The 24,484-nt window shown below is 41.4% G+C and overlaps 1 protein-coding gene across 3 annotated transcripts in view; it reads right to left on the reverse strand.

Moving 5' to 3' along the window:
• The window catches only part of LOC116939058 (huntingtin-interacting protein 1-like), a 121,432-nt gene that overhangs the window by 90,948 nt on the left and 6,000 nt on the right, over nucleotides 1-24,484 (reverse strand). The window contains exon 1 of one of the 3 annotated variants that reach the window (XM_032946949.2): nucleotides 6,471-6,869. The exons of the other annotated variants lie outside the window; for them this stretch is intronic. Within the exon in view, the coding sequence (XP_032802840.1) occupies nucleotides 6,471-6,488 (18 nt within the window). The 5' untranslated portion in view covers nucleotides 6,489-6,869. Of the gene's footprint in view, nucleotides 1-6,470; nucleotides 6,870-24,484 lie in introns of those variants that run through there. 3 annotated transcript variants of the gene reach the window in all.

A 24,484-nucleotide genomic window follows, 5' to 3' on the forward strand; every position in this document is an offset into this window, starting at 1 on the left:
TCGCTTCTCAAAGAGCTATAAAGCGCAGTGGGCCTTACCTGGTAAAATAAAACATTGTTTAGTTTTATTTCAACTATGGTGAACTCATTTATGCTGTTATATGGACAGAGGTGGGGATATTTAAGAAACTTGCTCTATTTTTTTTAACTGCCGCGCTAGGATATCGATCTCGAGACCTGTGGATATAGCAACTTCACTATGCTAACCATTACACTCAGGCAACACCCCATGCAACAATGTATCAAATAAAAAGCACATGACTGAATAATTCTCATGAGTTTGAGCTATGGAGACAAATACCCAATACGAACCAAGACCCACTTCAGTCCCTTTGGTATTTTAAATGCATTCGCAAAACTGTATTTGTGCAATGTCAGCCGATATTAGGTCACACAAACATCTAGTCTGCTTCAATGGCCCGACATTAAGGCTGTCAGGAAATGAGGACACACTACAGTACTGCAAAACACTGCCACCGTTGCTTCGCACACAACAGCATAGAAACGTAAGATACTAGCAATTTGTCGCAAGATTGTGTTGAGTATTAGCAGAAACCTCAAGGATTTCTGGAACTCCCCTCCTAATGGGGCAGGGATTACAGCTTCCATGCAAGTATCATAAACTGATGTTGAAATCACTTGCTGCAGATACACGGAATTTGTGATCTTTCCCACAACTGCGATCGATTCTGAAACTTAACGGCCGTTGTCATTGAGATTGTTTGACCATACTTTACATTGGTCAGTGCCAATTTTAAAGGGGGACCGGTTCAGATATCACTCGCCCCTGATGTTAGCCATGGCCTTGGAATCAAACTCAGGTCGTCAGGTTTATAGCCGGGTGCGCCAACCACTGCGCCACTTCCGCCACCACAAAAATATAACTATGAACGTATATTTAGACAATGAAATGCTCTTCATTTTTGGTTGATAGTACATTGCATATGTTTTGTTTATAAATGTTTAAATGCATATACAGCACATGCGGGAGACATACATTATGCAGACGCTCAATTATTCAATCATCGGTCCGCACAACCGCTCTATACAAACAGAATTGTCCATAACCCATCTCTATGTAATATTAATAGCATATCCAGCCATCATAGCATGGCGTGTTGGCTGACTTTACTTCGAATAAGACGATCGTGTACGCAGTAAATACAGAGTAAACAGAGTAAAAATATTTAAAATTGTAATTAAAGACAAAAACAAATTTCAGAAACATCAACTGCCAACTTGTAATTGTGGACGTACAGATAACGAGCAGAATGTGGTGAAAAGCATTTCCAGATGTTGTCATCACTACAAACCCTGCATTACATTGTCGTAATTTTCAACAACACAAAACAGCTACCATCCCTCTAAAGAAATGCCGGATAGTGTTAAGCCCCTGCAGGATACAAAATGAATATGACAATAATCAATACCGTGACGCCAACGTGTAATAGCAATACAAAGTCGCTTGATCTTTTACAGCTACACAAATAGGCAGATGGTATGCTCATTTCCGTAATGACCCCATGGTGTATTTCCAGAGAGCTAAGGTGGAGATTGATTGGAATAGTTGCTCGCTGAAAGTGAAATAATCATCACACTTCCCAATCATCAGAGCAGCAAACTAGATATGAACAGATGTGATGAAAGGTCTATTAAGATATTTGGTCTGCTTCACCAATTGAGTTCCCAGCTTAACTGTGTGCAGAGTACAAAGTGCTGTTGACCCCATTTTACACAAAGGTCTAACTTTGTATGAGTCATGCAAAGATTAATGGATTTAAATAGACTGTACACTCACAATACAGGCCATCACATTATTTGCATAAGAATACATTATTTACAATTTATTCAAATGTTACCCTTCATCCAATGGAACAAACTAGACAGAACAGAATGAGACAAAAAAATATATTCTTGAATCAGATCGTTACTCTGAATCTTAAATTAATCAAATTACAAATAGGGGTGGAATCATTGTAGGCCAACTCATTATGGACAATGCAACTGTTACTTCATTCTTCCCTTCCACTGAAACTTCACAGCTGCGATATAAAATAAAAATACATGCGAAAATTACACTAAAGTACGACATAATCCTTTGCTTTCCGTATAGTTATACACAGGGATTAAATTATCACTGGCTATTTTTTGGGTGGAGGGTAGATTGGAGGAGGCACGTGACTAGAAGCTACAGCCATAGTGACATGTGTTTGAGTCACTGATTCAAATACAAATTTTGCTCTGTAATGCAATTATCAATTGTAATTCAGCGATTCAATGCTGGACAGCAACTCAATGCTCAATTGATGACACTAAGTACGTAATAGTGAATTGAAACATTAATTAAAATATCTTTAGTTTCACGATGGATGCATGAACAATCAAATACAAGCCTCTCTATGCAATATTACATGTGTGCGTCCTAAAGAACACTGCATACATAACTTCATTGGTCTATTGCAAAAACAAACACCCCTGGGTGAAATAGGCAAATCATAGAATTCCATCACAAAACCTGTTCAAATTAAGATCAATGCATTTGAAAACTTAAAGGTACATGACTTTTTCATACAAATTTGTAAAAAAAACAAATATCCCAACACCCAACACGAGCCTGTATTTCAATTGCCTGAAACAACAATCGATGGATCACGGAGACCTGTGAAACTTCGAAACCCGTTGGAATGATAGATGGCCAGGAGATGGCATGAGAGCAAGTGTGTTTGTGAACCTATCGATGCAGACTTATGAGTATTTCCCTCATTGGCTGGAGGTTTTGGGATGCAAAATTTCTCACGGATGCAAAATTTCCATAAAACGGAATTTCTCAAACATCCTAATGGAGGAAAAAGGGTCTTAAGACTTAGCGAGGCTTTCCTAGATAAATAAATGTCATTTGCGTATTTTGCAACATACCCTTGAGGTCCTGTGTCACAAAACCGTGGAATCACTCGTTACAAGCATTTAAAGAAAGGTTATCGTTATAGTATCAACATGAGTTTCATGTGCATAAAAGGCCTATCACACAGAAAGCACATGTATGTTGAAGGTCTTTCGCACATCATATATGTATTTTGTGTATGAATTTTTATTCCAACTCATACATTACACCCCTTTGTAAATCCACTGCTGGAAGAATGCCACACCGTGTCGATTGAGGGGAATGTTTGACCGCACTTTATACCACGCTAATCAGTGCGGGTTGGTAAAGCGGGTGCCCAAGACTGGTGAGAATATCACTTGCTGCTGATGTTATCTTTAGCTGGGAATCATACTCAAGTTGCCAGGCTTCTAGCACCACTGCGTCGCTGCTCCACCCTTCTAAGTTTAAAACGTAACATTTTTATTTAGCCATTGACACCACAAAGATATACTTCCTTAATTTAAGCACAAGCTAGATTTCATAATTTATCTTGAGTTCCTACTTCACTTAAGTCACACACAAGAAAAAAAATATACAACACAACTTAAACATTGGTTTTACTGATCCACACAGCAGGATGACAAATCATGCATATACCTGGATTCTGTCATGCTGTCCAATGTGCCTTTGTCTTCAGATATATTTAAATAGCTTTTGTAATGTTACATTCCAAGCCACATGAGAGATTATGTCACACTACGCATGTTTGACATCATCATGACGTCATTAGCTTGGCTGGCAAGGCAAATCCTATTAGCGCTGGTTTTTGTCGCCAAGATTTTGGTCAATTTGGCTGTCTTTATCTAGGCCAAGTCCTTAACAGCAACACAACTTTATACTCGAGCTTTTTTCTTCATATTGGATTTTTGCAATAGTTATTAAGCCCCATGCGCCCTGTCCACTTTCAGCCTTGGCCGAAAAACTTTAAAAGATGCACAAACACAATTCCAGAGAACAATCACAATTTCGGGAAAAATTATATTGATACATTCAGCGTACGAGCATGTTAAGTCTATTTTACAGGGAATATCTTCTGTGTCCGATTGTATCCAAGAAAACAAAACCACATTTTGATATTATGGCAATTAATATGCTTTACTAAATATTAATTTGACCGCAACTAACTGGAAGATAAAATCATTAAACCCGTTTTAGTCAGCTAAATTATTCAACATTTAATCCATTTAAAGGATACGTCTTTATCGACACCATAATGCAAGCAAATTATGTGTTAACTTTCGCAAAATGTCTTACAAATCAATAAACATTAGCATATGAATAATTTTTCACGCAATGGCTTACCACTCTTATCAAGGTATTTATCAAAGGTTGTTTTTTTTAATGCTCTTTATAATCTAATGGCAATATGAACTATCTATGTGGTCATGCAGCCTGTCCCAGGGGAATGTTGTGCTGCAAAAGTAACACTGGAAGTGATGTACAGCAATGCCTTATTCCAAAAGGGGTCATGATCGAGTAAAGCATGTACCACAGTCGAGCAATTACCACATTGACAATACACTGTATTTGTCCAAATTAGGCCTTTAAAACATGTAAAAAGGGAAGAGAGTACTCAAACTGTAAATGTGGATTCACTCTTCAACACACCGGTGGGCTAAAGTAGTGAATTATTTGTCTTTTGTCAACGTGACACTTTTTTTGCTGATTGGCCGTGTCGGGTGGTGGAGGGTTACGACACATTTATAAATAAACTCGATCTAACCCAAAAACCTTTATTATGAAGAGAAGAGAAATAACTGAAAAAAATTAACTGCCACCTCACCATCAGCTCTTGAAACGAACCTTTTAAATCAAACCAAACAAACCTTAACCTAACCTGCATGTGCCCGATAGACCATGCGGAAATTAGTCATTCGTACGGCAGGAAATGTAAAACCCAAGATGATTTTTTACAAATTCGGTACAGACTATTGCATGTGAAAAAGACAGACGCACATTTTTTTGCTTCAAGCACAGATGCCAGGCAGTGGGAGAGTGAGAAGTCTGGACAAACACTATCACTTAGTTTTCAGGACGCGTGCAAACATTTCACATCCCTTCGCCACATGCTTTCATATCCGGTTTCGGTATGACCATGTCATGAATTATACAGTGTAGAATAATAACTATTGAGAGGATGTGGTTGGATTACTGTGGCGAGGAACACAATTCCTTCAAAATGCAAGCAGTCCAAAAAACACAGAATCCCAAACCCCCAGTGTAACCGACCCAGAGTGGCACGTAGTACGCGTTACTCATGACCAATGTTAAATTATCAACTATGAGACACAGCGTGCTGAATCCAGCAAGGTGGCTTTCCACAAGCAAGATCCACATGCATTTACAACACCAACATTCAAAATAGTCATTGTAAATGTTATTTTTTATCACACTGCAGATTTTTTATTGAAGGGAGCACAAATTTAAATGGCTCGGAACCATGAAATACAATTACTCTGTGTTTTAGATTTGTTCCTACCTGTATCTTTAAAAAGTGTCTTGTGGGTCATTCAGCCCACTGCACATGAGCCTCTGTAAACATTTCTTGCTGCCTCTGCATTATGCATCAAATAAAGGCACAGCCTTGAGCGGTTGGTAGTACCAGCTGCCTGTTTTAACTCGCACAGCTCAGGTGACAGACAAGCCACAAGCAGCCACTGAAATCAGACCATACGCGGGTCTCCTCTGCAAAAAAAAACGTTGGGCGCACATTTGCTGCACGTGCCGGATGCTTTTGTGTGCAGATGTATGTACCGCCGTGTACAAAACGTGGGTGGGTGGCAGCGGTGGCCAGCGGCACCGCACTACGGACCCAGCCACCCGAGTTCGATTAACCGTGCAGTTCAACGCCAGCTGACGATTTATCTTGAGCCGGTCGAGCCAGGGTCGGCCTCAGCCTCAGATGAGTACCTGGTGCGATGTGTAAACATTGCCACTAGGGTGTGACGCTGGCCACCCAGCCCCTTGTGTGCCGTTCGTCGCCGGCCCTCGTATCAGGCGCTATCTCTGAACGTCACTTGGCACCACATTTATGTTAAGGCTATCGGAGGTGGGAGGGTGGGGGGGGTCTTTGCGTACAACACCAAATGTGTAATTTTTAACTACCTGTATTACTTTACCCCGCGCACAAAAATGCGGAGAAACAATCTTAAGGATAAATGGTATGTAATTAAGCACGCCGTTTAATGTGCGTCCATGCGCGTGGGTCTTGTATGACAATGATGCGCGCGACGTGATGTGGTTGCATCTTTGATTGCGTGTTTGCGTTAGGCGCACGCACGCACGCAGGTTCCCGTGCAAACGTCGCTACAAGAGGAGGAAGAAGAAGAAGCAGCAGCAACCGCTTTACCGGCCCTAACGCAACGCTGTTGTGAGCCGCCTCAAAAACACTCTCAGGCTAGATGTGCAATCGGCCTGTGGTGGTTTGAGGCAGAACAAAAGGCATGCGCCTCCCGCCCCCCACTCCACTCCACTCCCTGCCACAATCGCCAGGCCAGACTTTAAAGGGCGTTGAGCTGAACAGGACACACAGCAGAGTAGTAACTTACCAGCTTGTGATCCGCCATGGCATGGAAACTCGTACAGTTCTCCCGAGCCGACACCCCTGCGCTGTTGATGCTCGCTTGCAACTTTTCTCGAGCTTATTCCGCGGGACTTGTTGAGTCACTGGCAGCCGTCAAGAAAGCTCGGCCCGTCACTGAACCGTCTGTTGTCTCTTTTTTTTTATGTGGTCCCGTTTTTTTTGCTTCCTTTCTTCTCTTTTTGCAACGTCCGTCCCCCGTTAAATATCACCCAAATGGCTGCACACGTAGATTTAGGCACAGCCAGCCAAGCATCATGGCTTACTTGCTGCTCTCTCTCTCTCGCTTTCCTCTCTCCTCTCTCCCTTTCTCTGCACGAACAGCTAACGGCGCTGGCTCTCTCTCTCTTATACGCGCACGCTCCACAAGCTGAGACACCCACCACCCCCCCCCCAACCGAGCGCACACCCCACCGCTGCCCCTGCTGTGTGCATGTACCACTCACCCACGAGCACGCACGCACACAATGCCTGCGACTAACGGTGCAACCATAATGAGCCAAAGACTGGGGCCAGACCCTCCCTCCTCCCCCCCCCAAGAGAAGAACGCCTCGCTTTGTGGCCGCACGCAGAAAAAGACAGAAGGCGCAAAAGGGAAATGGCAGATCAGCCGACAGCCTGTTTCCTCCAAGGGCCACTGACTGATGGCCTCTATGACCCGGGGAAAGCAATATACACACAGACACACGTATGTAGAGACATACGCGTGCATTCACTGACGTAAAACGCACGCAGCCGTACAAAAATGCCGCGCGTCCTAAAAATGTAAAGTCTCGGCGCCGTTTTTTAAGATTTTCAGCTAATAATTTCCGAGCGGTTGTTTTCTCACCATTGCTATTCCAGCGGTCTTTCCGTATGGCCCCAGGGGCAGTTCTCATCCTCAGATATTCCTCTCTCTTCAGGAGGGGTAGTGCACATGCTGCGCCCTATGTTCGAATTCCATCGATCCATTCGGGCACCTCGATTTAGTTAATCAGGAAAGCACCCTCCAGTGGACACGCAAATTAATTACTCTTCCAAGCTGTCATCCAAAATGTATTATTTCAACAGCTGAGGATGAATAAACACGTAAGTTTTAAATACAGGCTGGGCCATGCTCCTATTTATATGACACTGTACTGACTGATACAAATTCAATTGACTTTTCACATATACCTCCATAGTAAGCTTTCGACTTCTATTTACCAGATTGCGATTTTGAGTATAGACGTTGCGACTTGAACTCTTGGCTACAATTTTACAACCATTTCTTCCCAGCAACAACTTTAACCAACTTTTTTTATGGGCAAAGGTCTTGGAGCCACAATGGGCACCGCTTGTAGAAAGTATTCCGGATGAAATAACATGTGTTAACTTGTCCACCTTTACTAAATCCAGTATCAAGCTGAGGCCATATGTGCAAAAGCACCAAACAACAGGGCCAGTAAGGTTTCTGTCAGCATAAGAGATACACAAGTATACTGCTAACATTGTTTTGTGACGTTTCTCTCTGTATGTGTGTGGTTTTCTCCAGGTATTCTGTCTTAGTGCAAACAAGCAAAAAATACTCAAAGAGAAATTGTAAATGAAAAAATAAATCCCAAGCAAGGACCTCCCAGAGAAAGTATCGAGACTCAGCAAGTCTTTTCTGTGTGAAAACAGTCATGCAAAAACAAGTAAACTCGGTCCTCCACGAACAATCACACTCATATTTAATCATACATTTTAAAACCTAAATTAAACACATCTCATTCGCAAAACATAATACATGATGTCCGCGTTCATTTATAGAGCTCAATTTTCAGTTGATGTACGCAGCTAAAATGAGGAGAGGGTCCCACTCTTGCATTACATCAACATTTTATATTTGTTTTAAGTTCGACATTCGACCAACCGCACCTCCGATTAGCATTGTTGGCTACATACGGTGCAAAAGAAGTTCAACATACACACATGTGCCCTCTGAAAAACACAGGGATAGCTCAAATCTCGTTCAATATAATAAACGTTCAAAATGGCCCTCCACACTAATGCAAAGTTAACGATAGGGTTGTACGCTCCAAGATATATGCAGAAGACGTACCTTCACTCAACTGAATCTCCTCCATAAGCATGAACACATTTTCCCCTAAAAGATCAAACCTAATCATTGAGAATGAGTTATAGAATAAACAGGTTCACCTATAGGCTAAAGAATAAAGCTGAGCATGAGCTAGCACACTGCGCCCTCAAGTCAGCAATCCCAGCTACGGCTAACAATGGCAAGTTAAATCTGAACCAGTCCTGGACGCTTCCTCCACCCCCAACTCGCTAGGACAACTGTCGTGGGGTATGGTCAAAAACCGCCACGGCCAACATGCGGAGGGGCACCTTTCATTTGTCAGTGGACTGACGTAGGAGGGCTGTCAATAAATTCGGTTGAAATTGACCGTAGCTTGTCTTTTATTATCGTGCTACGTTTTAACTAAAAGAAAATTGCTAAGAAATGACTCGCATATATATACATACACACACACATACAGTTCACCGCAGACAGTACGAAATTATTTATACACTGTACCAGTGTTACAGAAGCAGAAACATTCACAAGACCGAGCATATAAACATTCTAATCATTACCATCATCTGCAGCAACTCCGAAGAATTATAAATATTGGAGATAAAAAAAGGCTAACATTTTCCTCAATGGTTATCACTCAGCAGTGGGCACTATGGGCATTTTCCACAGAAAATAAACACCAAATTCCACAAGAATATTAATCATGATAATAACAACCTCTTGTGGTTAAATTCCACAAAAGAAAATTGCACTGTTTTTGCATGTCCGTGTACTTTGATCATTGACTCGCAGATTTCAGCCAAATTACTTTCACACTCTTCACATGAACAGGCGTTCAAAATGTCCAAATGTAAAATGCTGGCCTCCGATCGCAGCAGTCAGTGACCCCGACTGTTTGTTCAAATGTGTACTTATGGTGGACGTACAGACTTTTTAAACTGTGTGTTCCTTTTGAGCACACTGGGGAAGGCTGTCTACTACAAAGCCTTTTCTTATTGACTCACTATTCCATGTGAATTATGTCTGACCATAACATCAGGCTTGAAATGAATAATATATACGGGTAAAATATAACCATTTGAACACCAGTAAGGAACGCGTCCTTATCACCAGCTAATGAACAGATGGTTAGCCCAACGATGATGTAATGCCCTGCGGCACACAATACAGCTTAGTGTTGTCAAATGTATGTCCACGACTCAAGGCACACCATCTGTATAGTCAATGACTGCAACAACACGCTATCGATTGCAAACTTACATTTCCAGATTCAATCTTCATTGGTGGTTAGACTGAATGGTACTTACATTTTTTTTCTAAACCTCCGATTTTAGAGACCGCATATCTGCTAAAGAAATGTACCAAAAAAACTAAAATATTTAAATACTGTAATGAATTCTAGAGAAAAGCAAAAGCATGTAAGGCAAATGCCAAACAGCATCTCTCCAAATAGCTGTGATACTACAATATTTAGATGTACAGTGCACTAGTTTATCCATGTAAGATATGCTGAAAGCAGACAGGTATGCAGGCAGATGTCAGGGTCCTGGCATGTGGAGATTCAATCGATCCATCCATATTCAATCGCTATTATGAGCTCTCCAAAATGTCTCAATCAACTAAATGGCACGCGCTAAGCCGAGAGCGAGGACATTTTTGAGAATTAAACTGACAACAGCGAGAGCACAACTCACTGCTTTCCCCCATTAAACCGACCACATGCCGAGACCAAGACTCTTTGCTGCGAGACCCAAAAAGTGGCACATTATTTGTAATTTAGCTTAACAGCTGACGGGGGAAACCCCCTTATCACCACCGGCTTTCACACGTGCCCGTGGAAACTAAGGGCAGTATTAATAAATCACGTTTTGGACAAATTTGGGGGGGGGGGGGGAGAGGGGGGACATATTGCCCTCATGTTGTGGCTCTCTTGGCTCTCTTGGCAGCCGCAGCACAACAGGCATTTCTGATCAGCAGCCAAAATTAATACACTGCTGGATGAAGGTGTCCCCAAACTGCTATCAGCTCATATATTCGCACGATGCAACAATTCACCTAGCATCGACACACAAGCATATCCCATTGCTCCATCTCCGTGGCGGACATCCTCTTGGGCACGTTCCCTCCCTTAGATCCCTTCTAGCAATGTGTATGTATGTGTAGTGTACTAATTCACAGACACCAGCAGGAGGTACTCTCTCTCTTTTATTCCGGCCTTCACAGCCTTAGGGGATAACCACATACCGGGTCGGGACAGCCAACATGCTGCCAGACCCACAGCTTAAAGAGGGCGAAGATCACGACAACGACGGCACGACGAGTTCCATTCCAGCTCGCAGCAGCCCCGACTGTGAGTCGGAGCTCACCTTTTATCCTGCCCAGAGTGGTCAGGCTCCGCCCTCGGCACCGCACACCTCTGGATCCCCCAGAAGACTCCGTGCCCTCCCCCCCCAAGTCCAACTGGTAGAACGCGCTGCTACCTCTAATTCCATTGTCTACCAATCTCCCAGTGTCACGCGCTACAGTGACTCATTCAATGTCACTACATATGTATGTTGAACTACTTAGGCACCGTCCGTAGCCAACCGCGCTAAAACGTGTGCTGTTATAAGTATTCATAACGATGTATTTGACATGTGCATTTTCTCTGATGCATGCATTTATTTTCCTGTCACTAAGTTATTCCAAGCATGCACTCAATGTCTAAGGTTATTATAATTATTGGCCCAAACCCATCTCTGACCAACATGTGCTGAAGAAAATGCATCACTTCTGTATTTACTGCTGAAAAAGTTTGACAAAGCTCATGTACAGAGGACTAAACTTTCCAAAATAAGTTATTTCTTCTCGATATTTGTTCAGCAATTAGCTAGCAAAGAGTGTGTTTCAGAAGATTACAGCTTAAGAATTATATATTTTAAAACATAAATGTAAAACACTCACTCCAGTCTCAGCATGAATATCATAAATGCAGCTTCTATTTCAAGCACTCACTGCTGCATTCACGGCCAATTATTAGCAATACGTCTACCACAACAGACATCTACAAGTGATTGCTTAGTGCTCATCGGTCATGAGATATAATACTCATACACACTCCCTCGAATCCCACACTGCCGTTTATATTTCTGTGCGATCACAAATGCACAGGACTGAATTTGTTTAAAACCCACTTCATCACTTAATATGGTTCAGTTATAACACTGGTGTCGGTAGTAGGGCTTTCGCCGTGAACAGAATACATTTTTACTCCATTGCACATGAATGCTACGTCCAAAAACAATGCTTAAATATCATGTTTTGTCTTTGAAGAGTCACAAGTCACAATTCTTTCACACTCATTGCACAGCAGAGGGGGTTCAAATAGTTTTAGAGCATGAACAACTGCCAATTACCTAACTCATAATGGACAAATACAGGAGAACACCTCCTCCATGGCAATGTGAGAAGCCGATATTGCGTATTCAATTAAATCATCAGCGAAATTTTACAAGATTTAACATTACAAGACAAAAAAATTGAGACATTAAGATAACATTTTCAGTCCAACCGTCTTTTATCCAGTAGAAAATAATGCGTAACAGGAAAGCATTCCACAAAGGCGATGGGAAAAACTGTCGATTGCCAGTATAGTACTACGGATAATTAATAGGAGTATTAATGAACAATACAGCCTACATCTCTCGTCGAGACTAGGAGTCATGGGTAATTGAGTGGCAGGTAAGAGGGCATCTCCTCGATGGAAATACCAAATATTTCATCACCAGTGGGATGTTTTCCTATTTATATTTGAGGTTGTGAAAAACTAAATGATTTCTTAACAATTCACACTGACCTCATGTTAATTAAGCTCTTTATAAAGTCAAGATGTTTATTTAAAGTTGTATTACAGTAAACAGTATATATTAACTGTAAAATAACATTTAAGCATTAAGCAAAAATAATGAACTCGTTTGCTCGTAAATTTCCATTTAAATCCTTTTGACAGCCTTCATATAATTCGAGTTACAGTTTCCTGTTATATTTGAATGAGGGGTAAAGTGTAACCTCAGCAATTTCCCAAAACCCAATCTTTATTTCACTGTGTGGGTTGAAATAAACGCTGTATTTCTCCGTTTTCCATTAGTCTCCTGGTAATGAGAATAATATTTAGCGTAAATAATAAATACCTGGCATTATTCTAGCCCTTGGACATTATTTTAATACAATGCCTCACTTTCGTTGCATACGTTTGCTTCCGTCACAAAGCAAATGTGTTACTTCTTATGCAATGGTTTATGCCGAGGGTCTATTTTATTCTTTGTTTTTGCTTGCTGGTGCAGAGCATGTAACATTAGGACATGCATACAGTACTTATGGCGAGAGTACATAGTTATATTTAATTTGTATAATGATATATAAAATGTAGCTTGTGCTTACATGCCTGACTGGCCACAAAGTGTAATTAAAGCTGCTTTATATTTGATTAGAGACGCTTAAAAATGTATTCACCTTTGTATTCTTATGATTCCTCATGTGAATGTACAATTGTATTGCAACAATAATTTGACAAAGTATGTCCTCCAAATCTGCACAAAACATTATTTAAAAAAAATGGAGCAGACTACTCTGCTCTGATAAGAGCTTAGCATTCAAATTCATATCCTAAAAACCACTTAAACATCTTTGGTGCTCAATATTTAATAGCCCAGGGGCTTGTGCAACACAGCACTGGCAAAAATACAATATACATTTCCAGCAGTGATGAAGCATGCATAAGCTGGATAATGTAAGGCATGCATGTCCTCTCGGGATTCTCGAATGGGAATGTCGTTTTTAACTCTTTGTAACGTGTTGCTTCAAAACGAGTGGCTTGGTCATTGAAGTTTGCCTGTGTCGTAAGTGGTTCTAGTCTAGGTCACCGTCAAAGTGAATTCATGATGGACTACAAAAAAACAAATGAAGGGATGTACTGGCCAATTGGCTCACAGAATACCAGCTACCTGCAAAGTACACAAAGCCCAGAAGGAGCTTACAAACAAATCCCGAGGAGGAGATGGCATACCCACTGAGCTCATCAAGGGAGTAGGAGACGAGGCTATTGAGATACTAACAGTTTTGTGACAACAGATTTGGTCTAGTGGCGAGTGGCCCAGAGACTGTAAGCGCTCAGTATATACCTATACATAAGAAAGGCAACCCCAGGGAATGGAGTCCATCAACCGTACTATAAGCTCTCATATCCCATACCAGCAAGGTTTTGTTGAATATTATTCAAGACTAGCTTTACTACCCGGCTTCGCCCGAGACTTGGATTCTTGTATTGGATTAATACACGGCCTATGCGGAGGGTGGGGGGGGGGGGATGCGTGACGTCAGCAGGCACACTGTGTGACGCTGCCGCATGCGGGTGACACCACAGATGTGACGTCACCGCTCACTTGCCGTGCAAAATATATCCATTATTGCGCCCCCCCCCCCCCCCCCCCGAAATACAGCCTGGAAGCTACCCACATGCCAAATTTAAAGCTTGTTACATTTTGGGAAATATGCTAAACATTTCGAACAGACACACATTCACAAATTTCCCTTATATATAGATAGAATGGAGAGCTATGGGGCCGTCCATAAATGACGTCACGCACCTAGGGGGGGGTCAGACATTTGTGACGATGTGTGATGAGAGGTGGGGGGGTTTGAGAAATGTGACGTCACATCGAAATGCGCAACTTTAAATAAATATAGACAACACGTTCTACTTAATTAAATAGACGCTTTAATAAATGTTTTCTCCTACAACATCAGAGTGCAGCGCCACATTAAATATGCACTACAATGACAATAGTTTAAAGCGATTTGAAGCATGTTTTATTTTTTTTGGGGGGGGGCGCAGAGCTTTGAGACGTCATATTTGAGGGGGGGTCTGACTTTTTGTGATGCTCTGTGACGAGGGGGGGGGGGTCAAAAATCGCCCAAAACCGCGTGACGTCATTTATGCACGGCCCCTATGTAGAAAGAGAACTACCAGATATTCAAGCAGGCTTCAGGAAAAGAGGAGGAACAAGGGACCAAATAGCAAACATCAAACAGATAATGGAAAGATCAAACAAATACCGGCAACAGCTGTATATCTGCTTCATTGACTACAGCAAAGCTTTTTTATTGCGTGGACTATGAACTTATGTGGATTACAATGAAGGAAATGGGAATCCAAACTCATCTTGTATGCCTGTTACGTAATGTATTGCCAACCAAAAAACAACGGTAAGAACAGAGTATGGGGAGACACAAGAACTTGGCAGTGGGAAAGGAGTAAGACAGGGCTGTGTACCGTCTCCTTACCTATTCAATGTGCACAGTGAGCGTGTTATGCGAGAGGCAGGCCTGGATTCCATCGAAGCAGACTTAAAGATTGGAGGCCGAAGAATAAACAACTTAAGATTTGCTGATGATACCACTCTACTAGCAAATAGCAAAGCTGAAATTATAACCCTGTTGGTAAATGTTAAAGCTAGTGAGAAGGCTGGATTCTGTCTCAATCTCCAAAAAATTAAGGTGATGGCGACAGAACAACTAAACGCATTTAGTCTGGAAAATGAATCAATCGAAGTTGTGAAAAACTTTGTATTCCTGGGCTCCTTGATCGCTGAAGATGGGGAGTGTAGCCACGAGATCACAAGGTGGCTAGTTCTCGGTAGAACAGCCATGTCACAGTTCAATAAGATATGGAGAGATAAGAGCATTACTATAAACACCAAGAAGAGGCTTGTCAAAGCTCTGGTATTCCCTGTTTCCCTATATGGATGTGAATAATGGATGCCGAGATTGAGTGAGTGAAAGACGATCAGCACATCCGAGATGTGGTGCTGGAGAATAATGCTACGTATACCATGGACAGCCAAAATATCAAATATATCTGTCCTGAGAGATCGGTCCCACTCTCCAACTCGAGGCCTTATTCGTGAAGTAGAAATTGGAAAACTTTGGACACTTTATGAGGACCTCTGGCGAGAGAAATCGGTCTTGCTTGGGAATGGAGAAGATAGCAGGGGTGGAGGTCGACCTCGGAGGAGGTGGATGGATGACATCAAGGATACCACTGGCCCAGCGATGAGAGGCAGCGAGAGACAGATGTGGATGGTGGAGTCTGGTCGTGGATATCACCAGGTCATACTTGACCTGACGGCACAAGGTGACAAGGTGATACCAGCTCTCTAGTCTTTCAATGTGATATATATCTGGGACACATTTTAGAACACAGTACCGAATTGCAGCATACTGTTAAACTCCTCTTATCCACACCCAGGTTTTTCTTGCAAATCACATTACCCTGGGTCTCTCGAGTTCTCACCAGAGTTAAAGATAATAAACTTAAAACTCATACATGTTTTCCTGTATCCCTGAAGCGATCCACACACAATCCTATTGTACGTGCGCTGACTCTCTCTTTCATCTGAACCTTCGCACAGATAAGAGGAATGATGTCGGAAGTAAAGGAAAATGTATTCTATATATCCATGTTTTATTTTCACATAACCAGGCAGATGAAATTAGTAATTTGCATGGTTAAACACAAATACAGTCAACTTTCAATTATCCACGGTGATGGCTGTATTCAAATAAAACCAAATAATCCAAAACTTTAACAGGTCCCTGCAGGGTGGGCTGGTAGGAACATTGGAATTTTTCACTTCGTTAAAGTATTGAAAGGGGACGGACGGACGGACACATTAATCTATTGCAGGCTGGTACACTCAGTTTACAACTTCGTTCCTACCAGTAAAATAGGCTATCAAAAGTATTAATATTTTCCTTAGTATGGGGGGTGAAGCCATAGAAACTGTCATGTTTTCATTGCTTCCGAAAATAATTAGTTTGCCAACGTGTTTACGGCACACGGGCACTGAGTCATGGATGACCCTCGGTGAGTGAGGAGCAGTTAATACTTAAACCAGCTCGCATAAACAATAGTTAATTTATAACATGGATATTCTTGCCCATGGATAATCGAGTGTAAAAATGCAGTAGGATTTGTGACACTCGTGCATGTCCCACAACACCTCGCAAAAGAATAGTTTCACTCGACATAAATGTCAGCCTTACATATGGCATTGTAAAGCAACTCCTACGTCCATGTCCAAGTCTTAAAGCCAAAGCACAGCCTCAGGGGAACCTGAACGGATGTCTTCAATCCATGCGCTGAATTGACGAAGTTCACAGTGGTTCACAATGTGGTCCACAGCCTGATCACGATATCCACAGTCTTATTCCACTGGGCTTCCTGTGGTTTCCCACTGGTATGTATCTGGTATGTATGTTGAACTTCTTTCGCACGGTACATAGCCAACTGTGCTAATCGGAGGTGTTAGGGGAAGGACAACAAGGTAATGCCAACATCAAACATGGGTGGTTTGGATTCAGTCCAGCAGGCCCCATTTTTTCAAGGTCCATCTAATCCAGGAGGGTTCAATGGTTGAATCGGTGATGATACATATAATTAGGATGTCACTGTTTGTCCAAAGTTGAGCTGTCTCACTTTTAGCTTCCTTTTAATAAAATGCATTTAAACGTGACAGCGATATTACAAGGCAGTTAAATACACAAGTGTAGTGTTCTTCATGGAGGCACATACTTGAACTTGGAGGCAACACGTTTATTTACTCAGCCCAACAGAGACCGCTACGGAACATTTCACAAGTTAACTAGACCCCAACAGGGCCACTACATAACAAAGTCAGTCAGTAACGTACTGCGGACCATCCCGTCTAGTATACGACCCACAGCGAAGACCGAAGAGCGAGGACCGAAGACCGTAGGACGCGCCGACTTCCCCAGAGAGAGCCTCGATCGCTCTCCGGACCCCGGCTTTATCCCTCTGAGCATAGCCTTGCCCCGCCCTCGGCCACGCCCCCTTCTGGATCTCTCCAGAAGCTTCTCGGCCCTCATCACGTGTCCCCCGAGCCCCCTTTCGGACCCCCTCGCTACCTTATCCCGGTCACAGAGTATCACGTCCTCACTTGCTTTTTCTCCGATCTTCACCAGAACTATGCCCCGTATGGCCCGCTTCCATGTCAACGTTATTCTGGTGGCAGAGAGACTCCCAACGTGCATTTCCACTCTCGTGACAATAGTTGACGCTAACGCACTTGTGACCCCTTTTACGCTACAACACAAGTAACCTGGAACTTATACTTTTACGTGTATTACAGTATATACAGGGTGAACCAAAAGTAACTACCTGATTTGTTTAGCCTATAACTTATGACGAATAAAATAAAAACAAACTCTAAATGATCGAAAATTATGTAATTCATGGAGATGCGATATGATTATGTATAAACCCAAAAACCTGTGATTTTGTTTGTTGACAAAGCCGCTAAGGTGAAAATGAACCCGGGATCTCACAACATGCTGCCGGTGCGAGTCGATCATATAATCCGAGCTTCAGATGTCTAGAGATATTTCACCATTGGTCACCTTGCTGCAAGTTCGAGTACAAACATTAATTAGCCAATTTGTAAAATGCGCAATCAGGGTTATTTTTATTTTTAAAAGAACAGTAATATTTATGACGCACCTTCGACCAATATTGTTCCAAATTTGCAATGAAAAGCAACTTGCTACAAAACTTAATCTAAAAAAACAAACTGAAAGTGTATCTAAATTAAAGATCAAAACACATCAGGCATTACATTAATTACTAACGTGCACCCAACGTGGTCTCAGTAAAGACAATTCAACAAGACGACGCATCCTGTTTACTGAACCGCCAAAGAATGCCTGAGGTGAGACTGGTACCATTCTCAAGCTATTTGGGAAATGCGCGTCATGCGTCTTCTGTGCCATTTCTGTATTTAAACAGCATGTACTGTTGGCCACATTAAAATGTTCGCCTCCAGCAGCTGAAATTGAGCCAGCAGCAGGTTAACCCTTGCGCAGTTTGAAACTGCCAAAGCTGGTGTTTTTATTTGTAAAAAAATTTGGTTTAAACAAAGGGAAAATGAGTTGGTTCGCATATTAGGATATTTTAGAGATTCGATTTATATATATTTAGGTGCTCTCGTAAACATCAGACTTGATATAAACAGACTTGGACCATGTTATAATAGTGATACTGTTATAGTCTAATATTTAGATGCATATATTCTCAGAAAAAAAACACTAAACTCCTGAAAGGATATATTTATTCAAGTGTTTTGGACATGTGTAATATATGTACATTTCTTCATATTTCATGGGCAGAATCATTTCATACATTACATTTGTGTGACCTGCAGTGACGAGCCATGCAAATACTGCACTCTACTCACAAAAAGATTAGGCCAAGCCAGGTTGGTGGCTGACACCAAGATCCATGGAGCAAAGACTTCTCAACCACTTGTTATGGTCACACCACCCTTCAGATTCCAGCTTTTCATGTTAACCAATGCACGTCACTCGAATGTAGTTTGTACAAGGGAGGATTGTGAAGAGTTTCCACCCGTCCTGGAATTTCCGGGGATTAAAAGTGTTCGGTTTTTGTCAACTGAGAAATAATACACAACTCAAGAAGATGCCTTTGACACATAGCTCTCCCCTCTGCTGGCACTGCGAGATTATATTCTTCTTCCCATTAAGTCCCATTGTTGTGTACCTCAAGGAGTGGCAACCCTACTTGTGAGAGGGTTTGGGAGCTGTAAGGACAGAAGTTTGGGAAGTAATACACTGTAGCGATGTGTGGCCATTGACATAAAGAGCTTGGCTACAATCCAACGCCTCCTTATTAAGATAAATGACCCATGCAGCGCTTGGATTAGTGTAATCCTCTGTATATGTACACTTAATTTAAAACTATGTTAAAGAGCCACCTGAGTACTAAAACCCATCCAGCAATTCATCTGTCACATTACAACATGGAACAAAATATCTATTTGAGAACAACATTCTTTTCACAATGGGACATTATTTGAGGCACTGGAGCTACGCAGTTTTTAAATCTAAATTGAAAACTCAATTCTTCAGAACTGTTTTTTGTGTTGAGTTTGTCATCCTTCCCCCACACCTCTGATTAGCATGGTTGGCTACGTACGGTGCGAAAGAAGTTCAACACACATACATACAAGATGTGCACTACTTAAAATCGCATCAATCTGACAAATAACTATGCACACTTCCACATGATGATATCCAAGTAATTAACTCAACATAAAAGCAGTGTATTCATTTCATAAACTGTACCTTTAAAATGCTGAGAGGAAACACTGACCTGAGCAGTTAGTTTATCCCTACTATGCATATAAGCACTTGACTGTCATATCTGTATCATAAATATGATAGGAAGAAATCACTGTGGTGCATGCCTTCAGCAAGGGGTTAAATGTAAGTGTGAATGCTGCCTTTTGGAATGGGCAATGTTTAAAGTGCAATCATCACACAAGTCTAGATTCAGGTCTATAGACAAAGTGTGGATTATAAATGAGTAAATCCAATAGACTCACTTAAGAGTGTGATATCATGCTTATGTACTATATAAGCTACAAGTTGTGCTTTACAACATCGAACGTTATTTGCTCGGTGGTAAACCTAGCTATATCCAAGTGATCCTAATTCATTTTAGCAAAACCCAAATCACAATGATGTATTGCCGTTATCATATCATCCAACTAAGTGGTACTGAAATAACAAAGCTCACAATCAACTGCTATAAAAATAAAAACATTATCAATAATAGACAACATTATAGGCAATGACCCTTCTTCGCAGCACATAGAGGCCAGAGAGGTGTTGAAATAGATTAACTTTAATTCTAACAGTAAAACATACAGGGCCTCAAATAATTCTTGACCAACCCTACACTGTACATACTGAAAGGCACGCTGGCCAGGTTTCCTGTCCAGAAATTTCCCTTTGACCAGTAACGATACAACTGCGTGGGCAGGACTAATGGTATGATGTGGCACTATCGTGAATGTCTACACAAGTGCAACTCAAACAAGTATATTCTTATTAAGCTATATATATATAAAATGGAAATTTGTGAATATGTGTGTCTGTTCAAAATGTTTAGCATACTTCCCGACATGCAACAAACTTGAAATTTGGCATGTGGGTAGCTTCCAGACTGTACACAATGCAAAATGTATAAAAATAGACTTTTGTATTTTGGGGGGGCGGGGGGGGCGCAATAATGGATATATTTTGCACCGCAATTGAGCGGTGACGTCACATCTGTGATGTCACCCGCATGCGGCAGCGTCACAGTGTGCCTGCTGACGTCACGCATCCCCCCCCCCCCCAAACCCTCCGCGTAAGCCGTGTATCCTGCACAAATGCGCGGCTGGGGGGGGGGGGGAATAATGGATATAATATACTAGGCTACAAAGTTAAAATTTGCCATGTGGCTAGCTTCCATACTGTACACAATGTAAAAAGTATAAAAATATACTTTTTAAATTTGGGGGGGGGGGGGAATAATGGAGCGGTGACGTCACATCTGTGATGTCATGCGGCGGCGTTACGCAGTGTGTCTGCTGACGTTACGCATCCCACCCTCCGCGTAGGCCGTGTATTAATCCAAGACAAGAATCCAAGTCCCGGGCGAAGCCGAGTAGTAAAGCTAGTACACCACTATAGATGACTTTAAATATGTATCACTGATATGTTATACTACTGGAAGCCAGACAGGATTTTCTGTTACTAATGCACACTAGGCATACCAATGAGTATGAACAAGCAGAACAGCAGAGGTATTATGTAGGAACTTCTCATAAAGCCACCAGTCATGGCCTTCAATATAGTCCTGTATTTAGCATATTTTAATACTAGCTAACACTATAAGTTGCAATTTTCCATTATACCCCTGCGGGTGAAATATAATTGGGGGAGCTTTTTAATTGTTCCTGGAGCAGCTGGATGTGGCAGCATATCTTACCAATACTCTGCAGGACACATGTGGATTGCTGGAATTATTATGGAAAACAAGGAGACTTATCCTTTAGTATTAAAACAAATTGTGTAATTATGTAATTAGCTCATAAGCCTTCTGGTTTTAACTGCTTCTTAATAACGTTGTGTTTTTGTTGGGAACATTTCTGCAATAGTGTGACTATGAATTATACAATGTGCATATAATGTTCAGCAATTAAAATGTTTTTTTTTTAAGGCATCACTTTCCTGACTAGGCACCATTATGCGATGCCAATAGTTCAGTTCCAAGACGGGATTCGGAAATAAATCATGGTGCAAAGCTCCAAGAAATCCACGCTCCTAGTCATGTTGAAATTATATTTAGGATTAAAGAACTTCGATTTAAAGCTTTCGTGACTGCAGGGATTCATCTTCTTGGTTCTTTCGGTAAAGTCACGTAGAATGGAAATAAAATAATAAAAATAAAACATAATAAAATAAAATTCTCACGACGTTTCGGCCACAACACAAGTAGCCTTCTTCAGGTGAAGAAACAGGCCTGTCCAAAAGACGGCGCTTGAGTGAGCACTGCCAAGCAAGTGCAGCGTCTTTTTAAGCTGTGTGGGAGGAATTAACATATGAATAGGAACAGGCTTCGGAACGGAGGAGGGGGGGGGTAAAAAAGGGATACAACAAAACCGCCACGGTGCTCTGTCCTGTGTTGCGTTATAACTGTGCTATAAACTGGACTACTATACAATATTATACCTTTCAATCTAAACCACATGGTATAATATCATATTCATAGACAAATTCTACCTTTGAATTATACAATGCGTTACTATACACCTGAAGAAGGCTACTTGTGTTGTGGCCGAAACGTCGTGATAATTTTATTTTATTATGTTTTATTTTTATTATTTTATTTCCATTCTAGGTGACTTCTACGTACCGAAAGGACCAAGAAGATTAAAGAACTTGCGAAAGAGAAAAAAACATCACTTCCCCTAAATGCAGGATAGTTTTGGGTCGCCATGGCCATATTCATTTTGACAATAACATGTTGAAGCTGCTTAAACATTTAATGCACGAGCACTGGCATCTGCGAGACGTTTTTCACGTTGTACAAATGACGTAATTTTACATACTATATTGATTTTATGTATTTAACTTACTAAGTGCACTGCTCTGGTGATAGCAGCTGCTTATATATAAGACCAAAGCAAGAATAGCAATTAACTTGCTACCTATACCAACATATAATGTTTCATCACTTAAGTCATTCGGTCGTTTTATTTAAGTGAATAAATGGTCCGACCCTCAAGTACAGAATCTTACACATTCAAAACTGATGCAACCGATCCTACATGTATCTAAATTCCACGTAGATACAAGGTGAAGCCAGTTGTTGTGCTGTTTGTGTAAAACAATACCACGAAAAACCACTACACGTGCCAATAGGCAAGTTCATGTCTATTTTTCAGCACGCATTACTTATTGAACACAGTATGCTGTTGCGGCTTCAAAAAACATAGCATAAATGAGCTGTCACCTAAGATTGGAGCACAACACATGCCACGTGTTATGTGGGGAGGGCAAAGGTTTAAAATGATCACTGAAGTGTCCACAATCTGACAAAGGTGCTCCGGTAAATCCTGCAAGCATTTTAAATCATTCATTGTAACTGTAGTGATCTAACCGATGTAAACACTCTGAAAGCTTTATTCGTTTTGCACTTCCACCATACTCGAGATTTGTCTTTGCTGAAATGCTGGCAGAACTCTCTTCAGGGATGCTCAATATTATTGCTTATTTTTTTACCACGGTTGCTGAGAACAGGAACCAAAGGCCCAATAGGCCAGGCCACCAGCAACAACGAGTACTAATAAAGTTGTAATACATTTTCATCCGTATGGTAACCGAGAATGGTATAAAATACCTTTCTAAACTCATTGATTGTAAACAATGTGGTTTCCAAGAGTAACCAGCGAGAGCAAAAAATGTACGTCACGCATGCAGAGCGTTCGTTCATTTTTTGTTAATTCGCTTGCAGTTAATATATTGTTATGATACCTCACAAAAAGGACAAATGGCTATTTCTCAGAACCATGTCGGGTCAGGCAAAGGGGTACTCGGTTGAAACAAAATTCAACAAGGGGTAGAGTGGTCAAAAAAAGTTGAGAATCACTGGTGCAGATTGCAGTCTCCAACTCTGCCTCTCTGCCCAAAACATCCCCTATTATGTATACACTTTTCCCTTTAAGGCAGTGATGTTGACAAAGTGTTGAGTTTTTGTCACGTGCTTGCGCACCGCTGCAAATTCAGTATCACCAAAGAAGTTGTTTGATTTTAAACGCAAGGTCTACTTTACACAAGGAAGAAAAATCGTGCATAAACATGGATTCTGCAGCTCTCTCCAACATGCATGTCCTCAGTATTTTTCAGAAGCAATAATAATACAACCTTTGAAGCTACAAACAATTACTTGACAAGGTACATGGCACGCAGCATCACAGGATGACCTCGCACGTAATGATATCATCGGAAGGGTAGACCTCGGCCATCAAGGATAATCCTGTTCATGCTGGTCGTATTCACCACACTTTGATTTAAAACATTTGGCTGGTTTTATATACAGGGCAAATGCCCAATAGCAGAAAAACTCTATTCTATATTTATTCTATTATACAGTAAAACATCATTAAGCCGGCCCCCCCGGCTAGCCAGATTTGATATTTACAGTTGTCCCAACAGGTGGGCTAAATAATAAAATACTCAGCACATCATCCTACGGGTCTTGGCAGCCCCCTAAAGCATGTGCAATATTTAATTAACAAATTTGCTAGACTAACTAACAAACAACTCTCAACTAAAAATTAACATTTCTCCAACACACCGGTGTGCTGTACTAGTGACGAATTGGCCACTTTCTGTTTACGTGACAACCCTTACTAGTTGGCTGTGTCGGGTGGTGGCGGGCTTTAACGACACATTTATATATTTACGCGATCTAACCCAAAACCTCTATTATGGATGATATTGGTCGCGAAAGCCTACGTGTTAAAATGTATTTATAACGT

The sequence above is a fragment of the Petromyzon marinus genome, chromosome 5, assembly GCF_048934315.1.
Source record: "Petromyzon marinus isolate PM22_M1 ecotype Great Lakes invasive population chromosome 5, UKy_Petmar_22M1.pri1.0, whole genome shotgun sequence".
NCBI classification, from domain to species: Eukaryota; Metazoa; Chordata; class Hyperoartia; order Petromyzontiformes; family Petromyzontidae; genus Petromyzon; species Petromyzon marinus.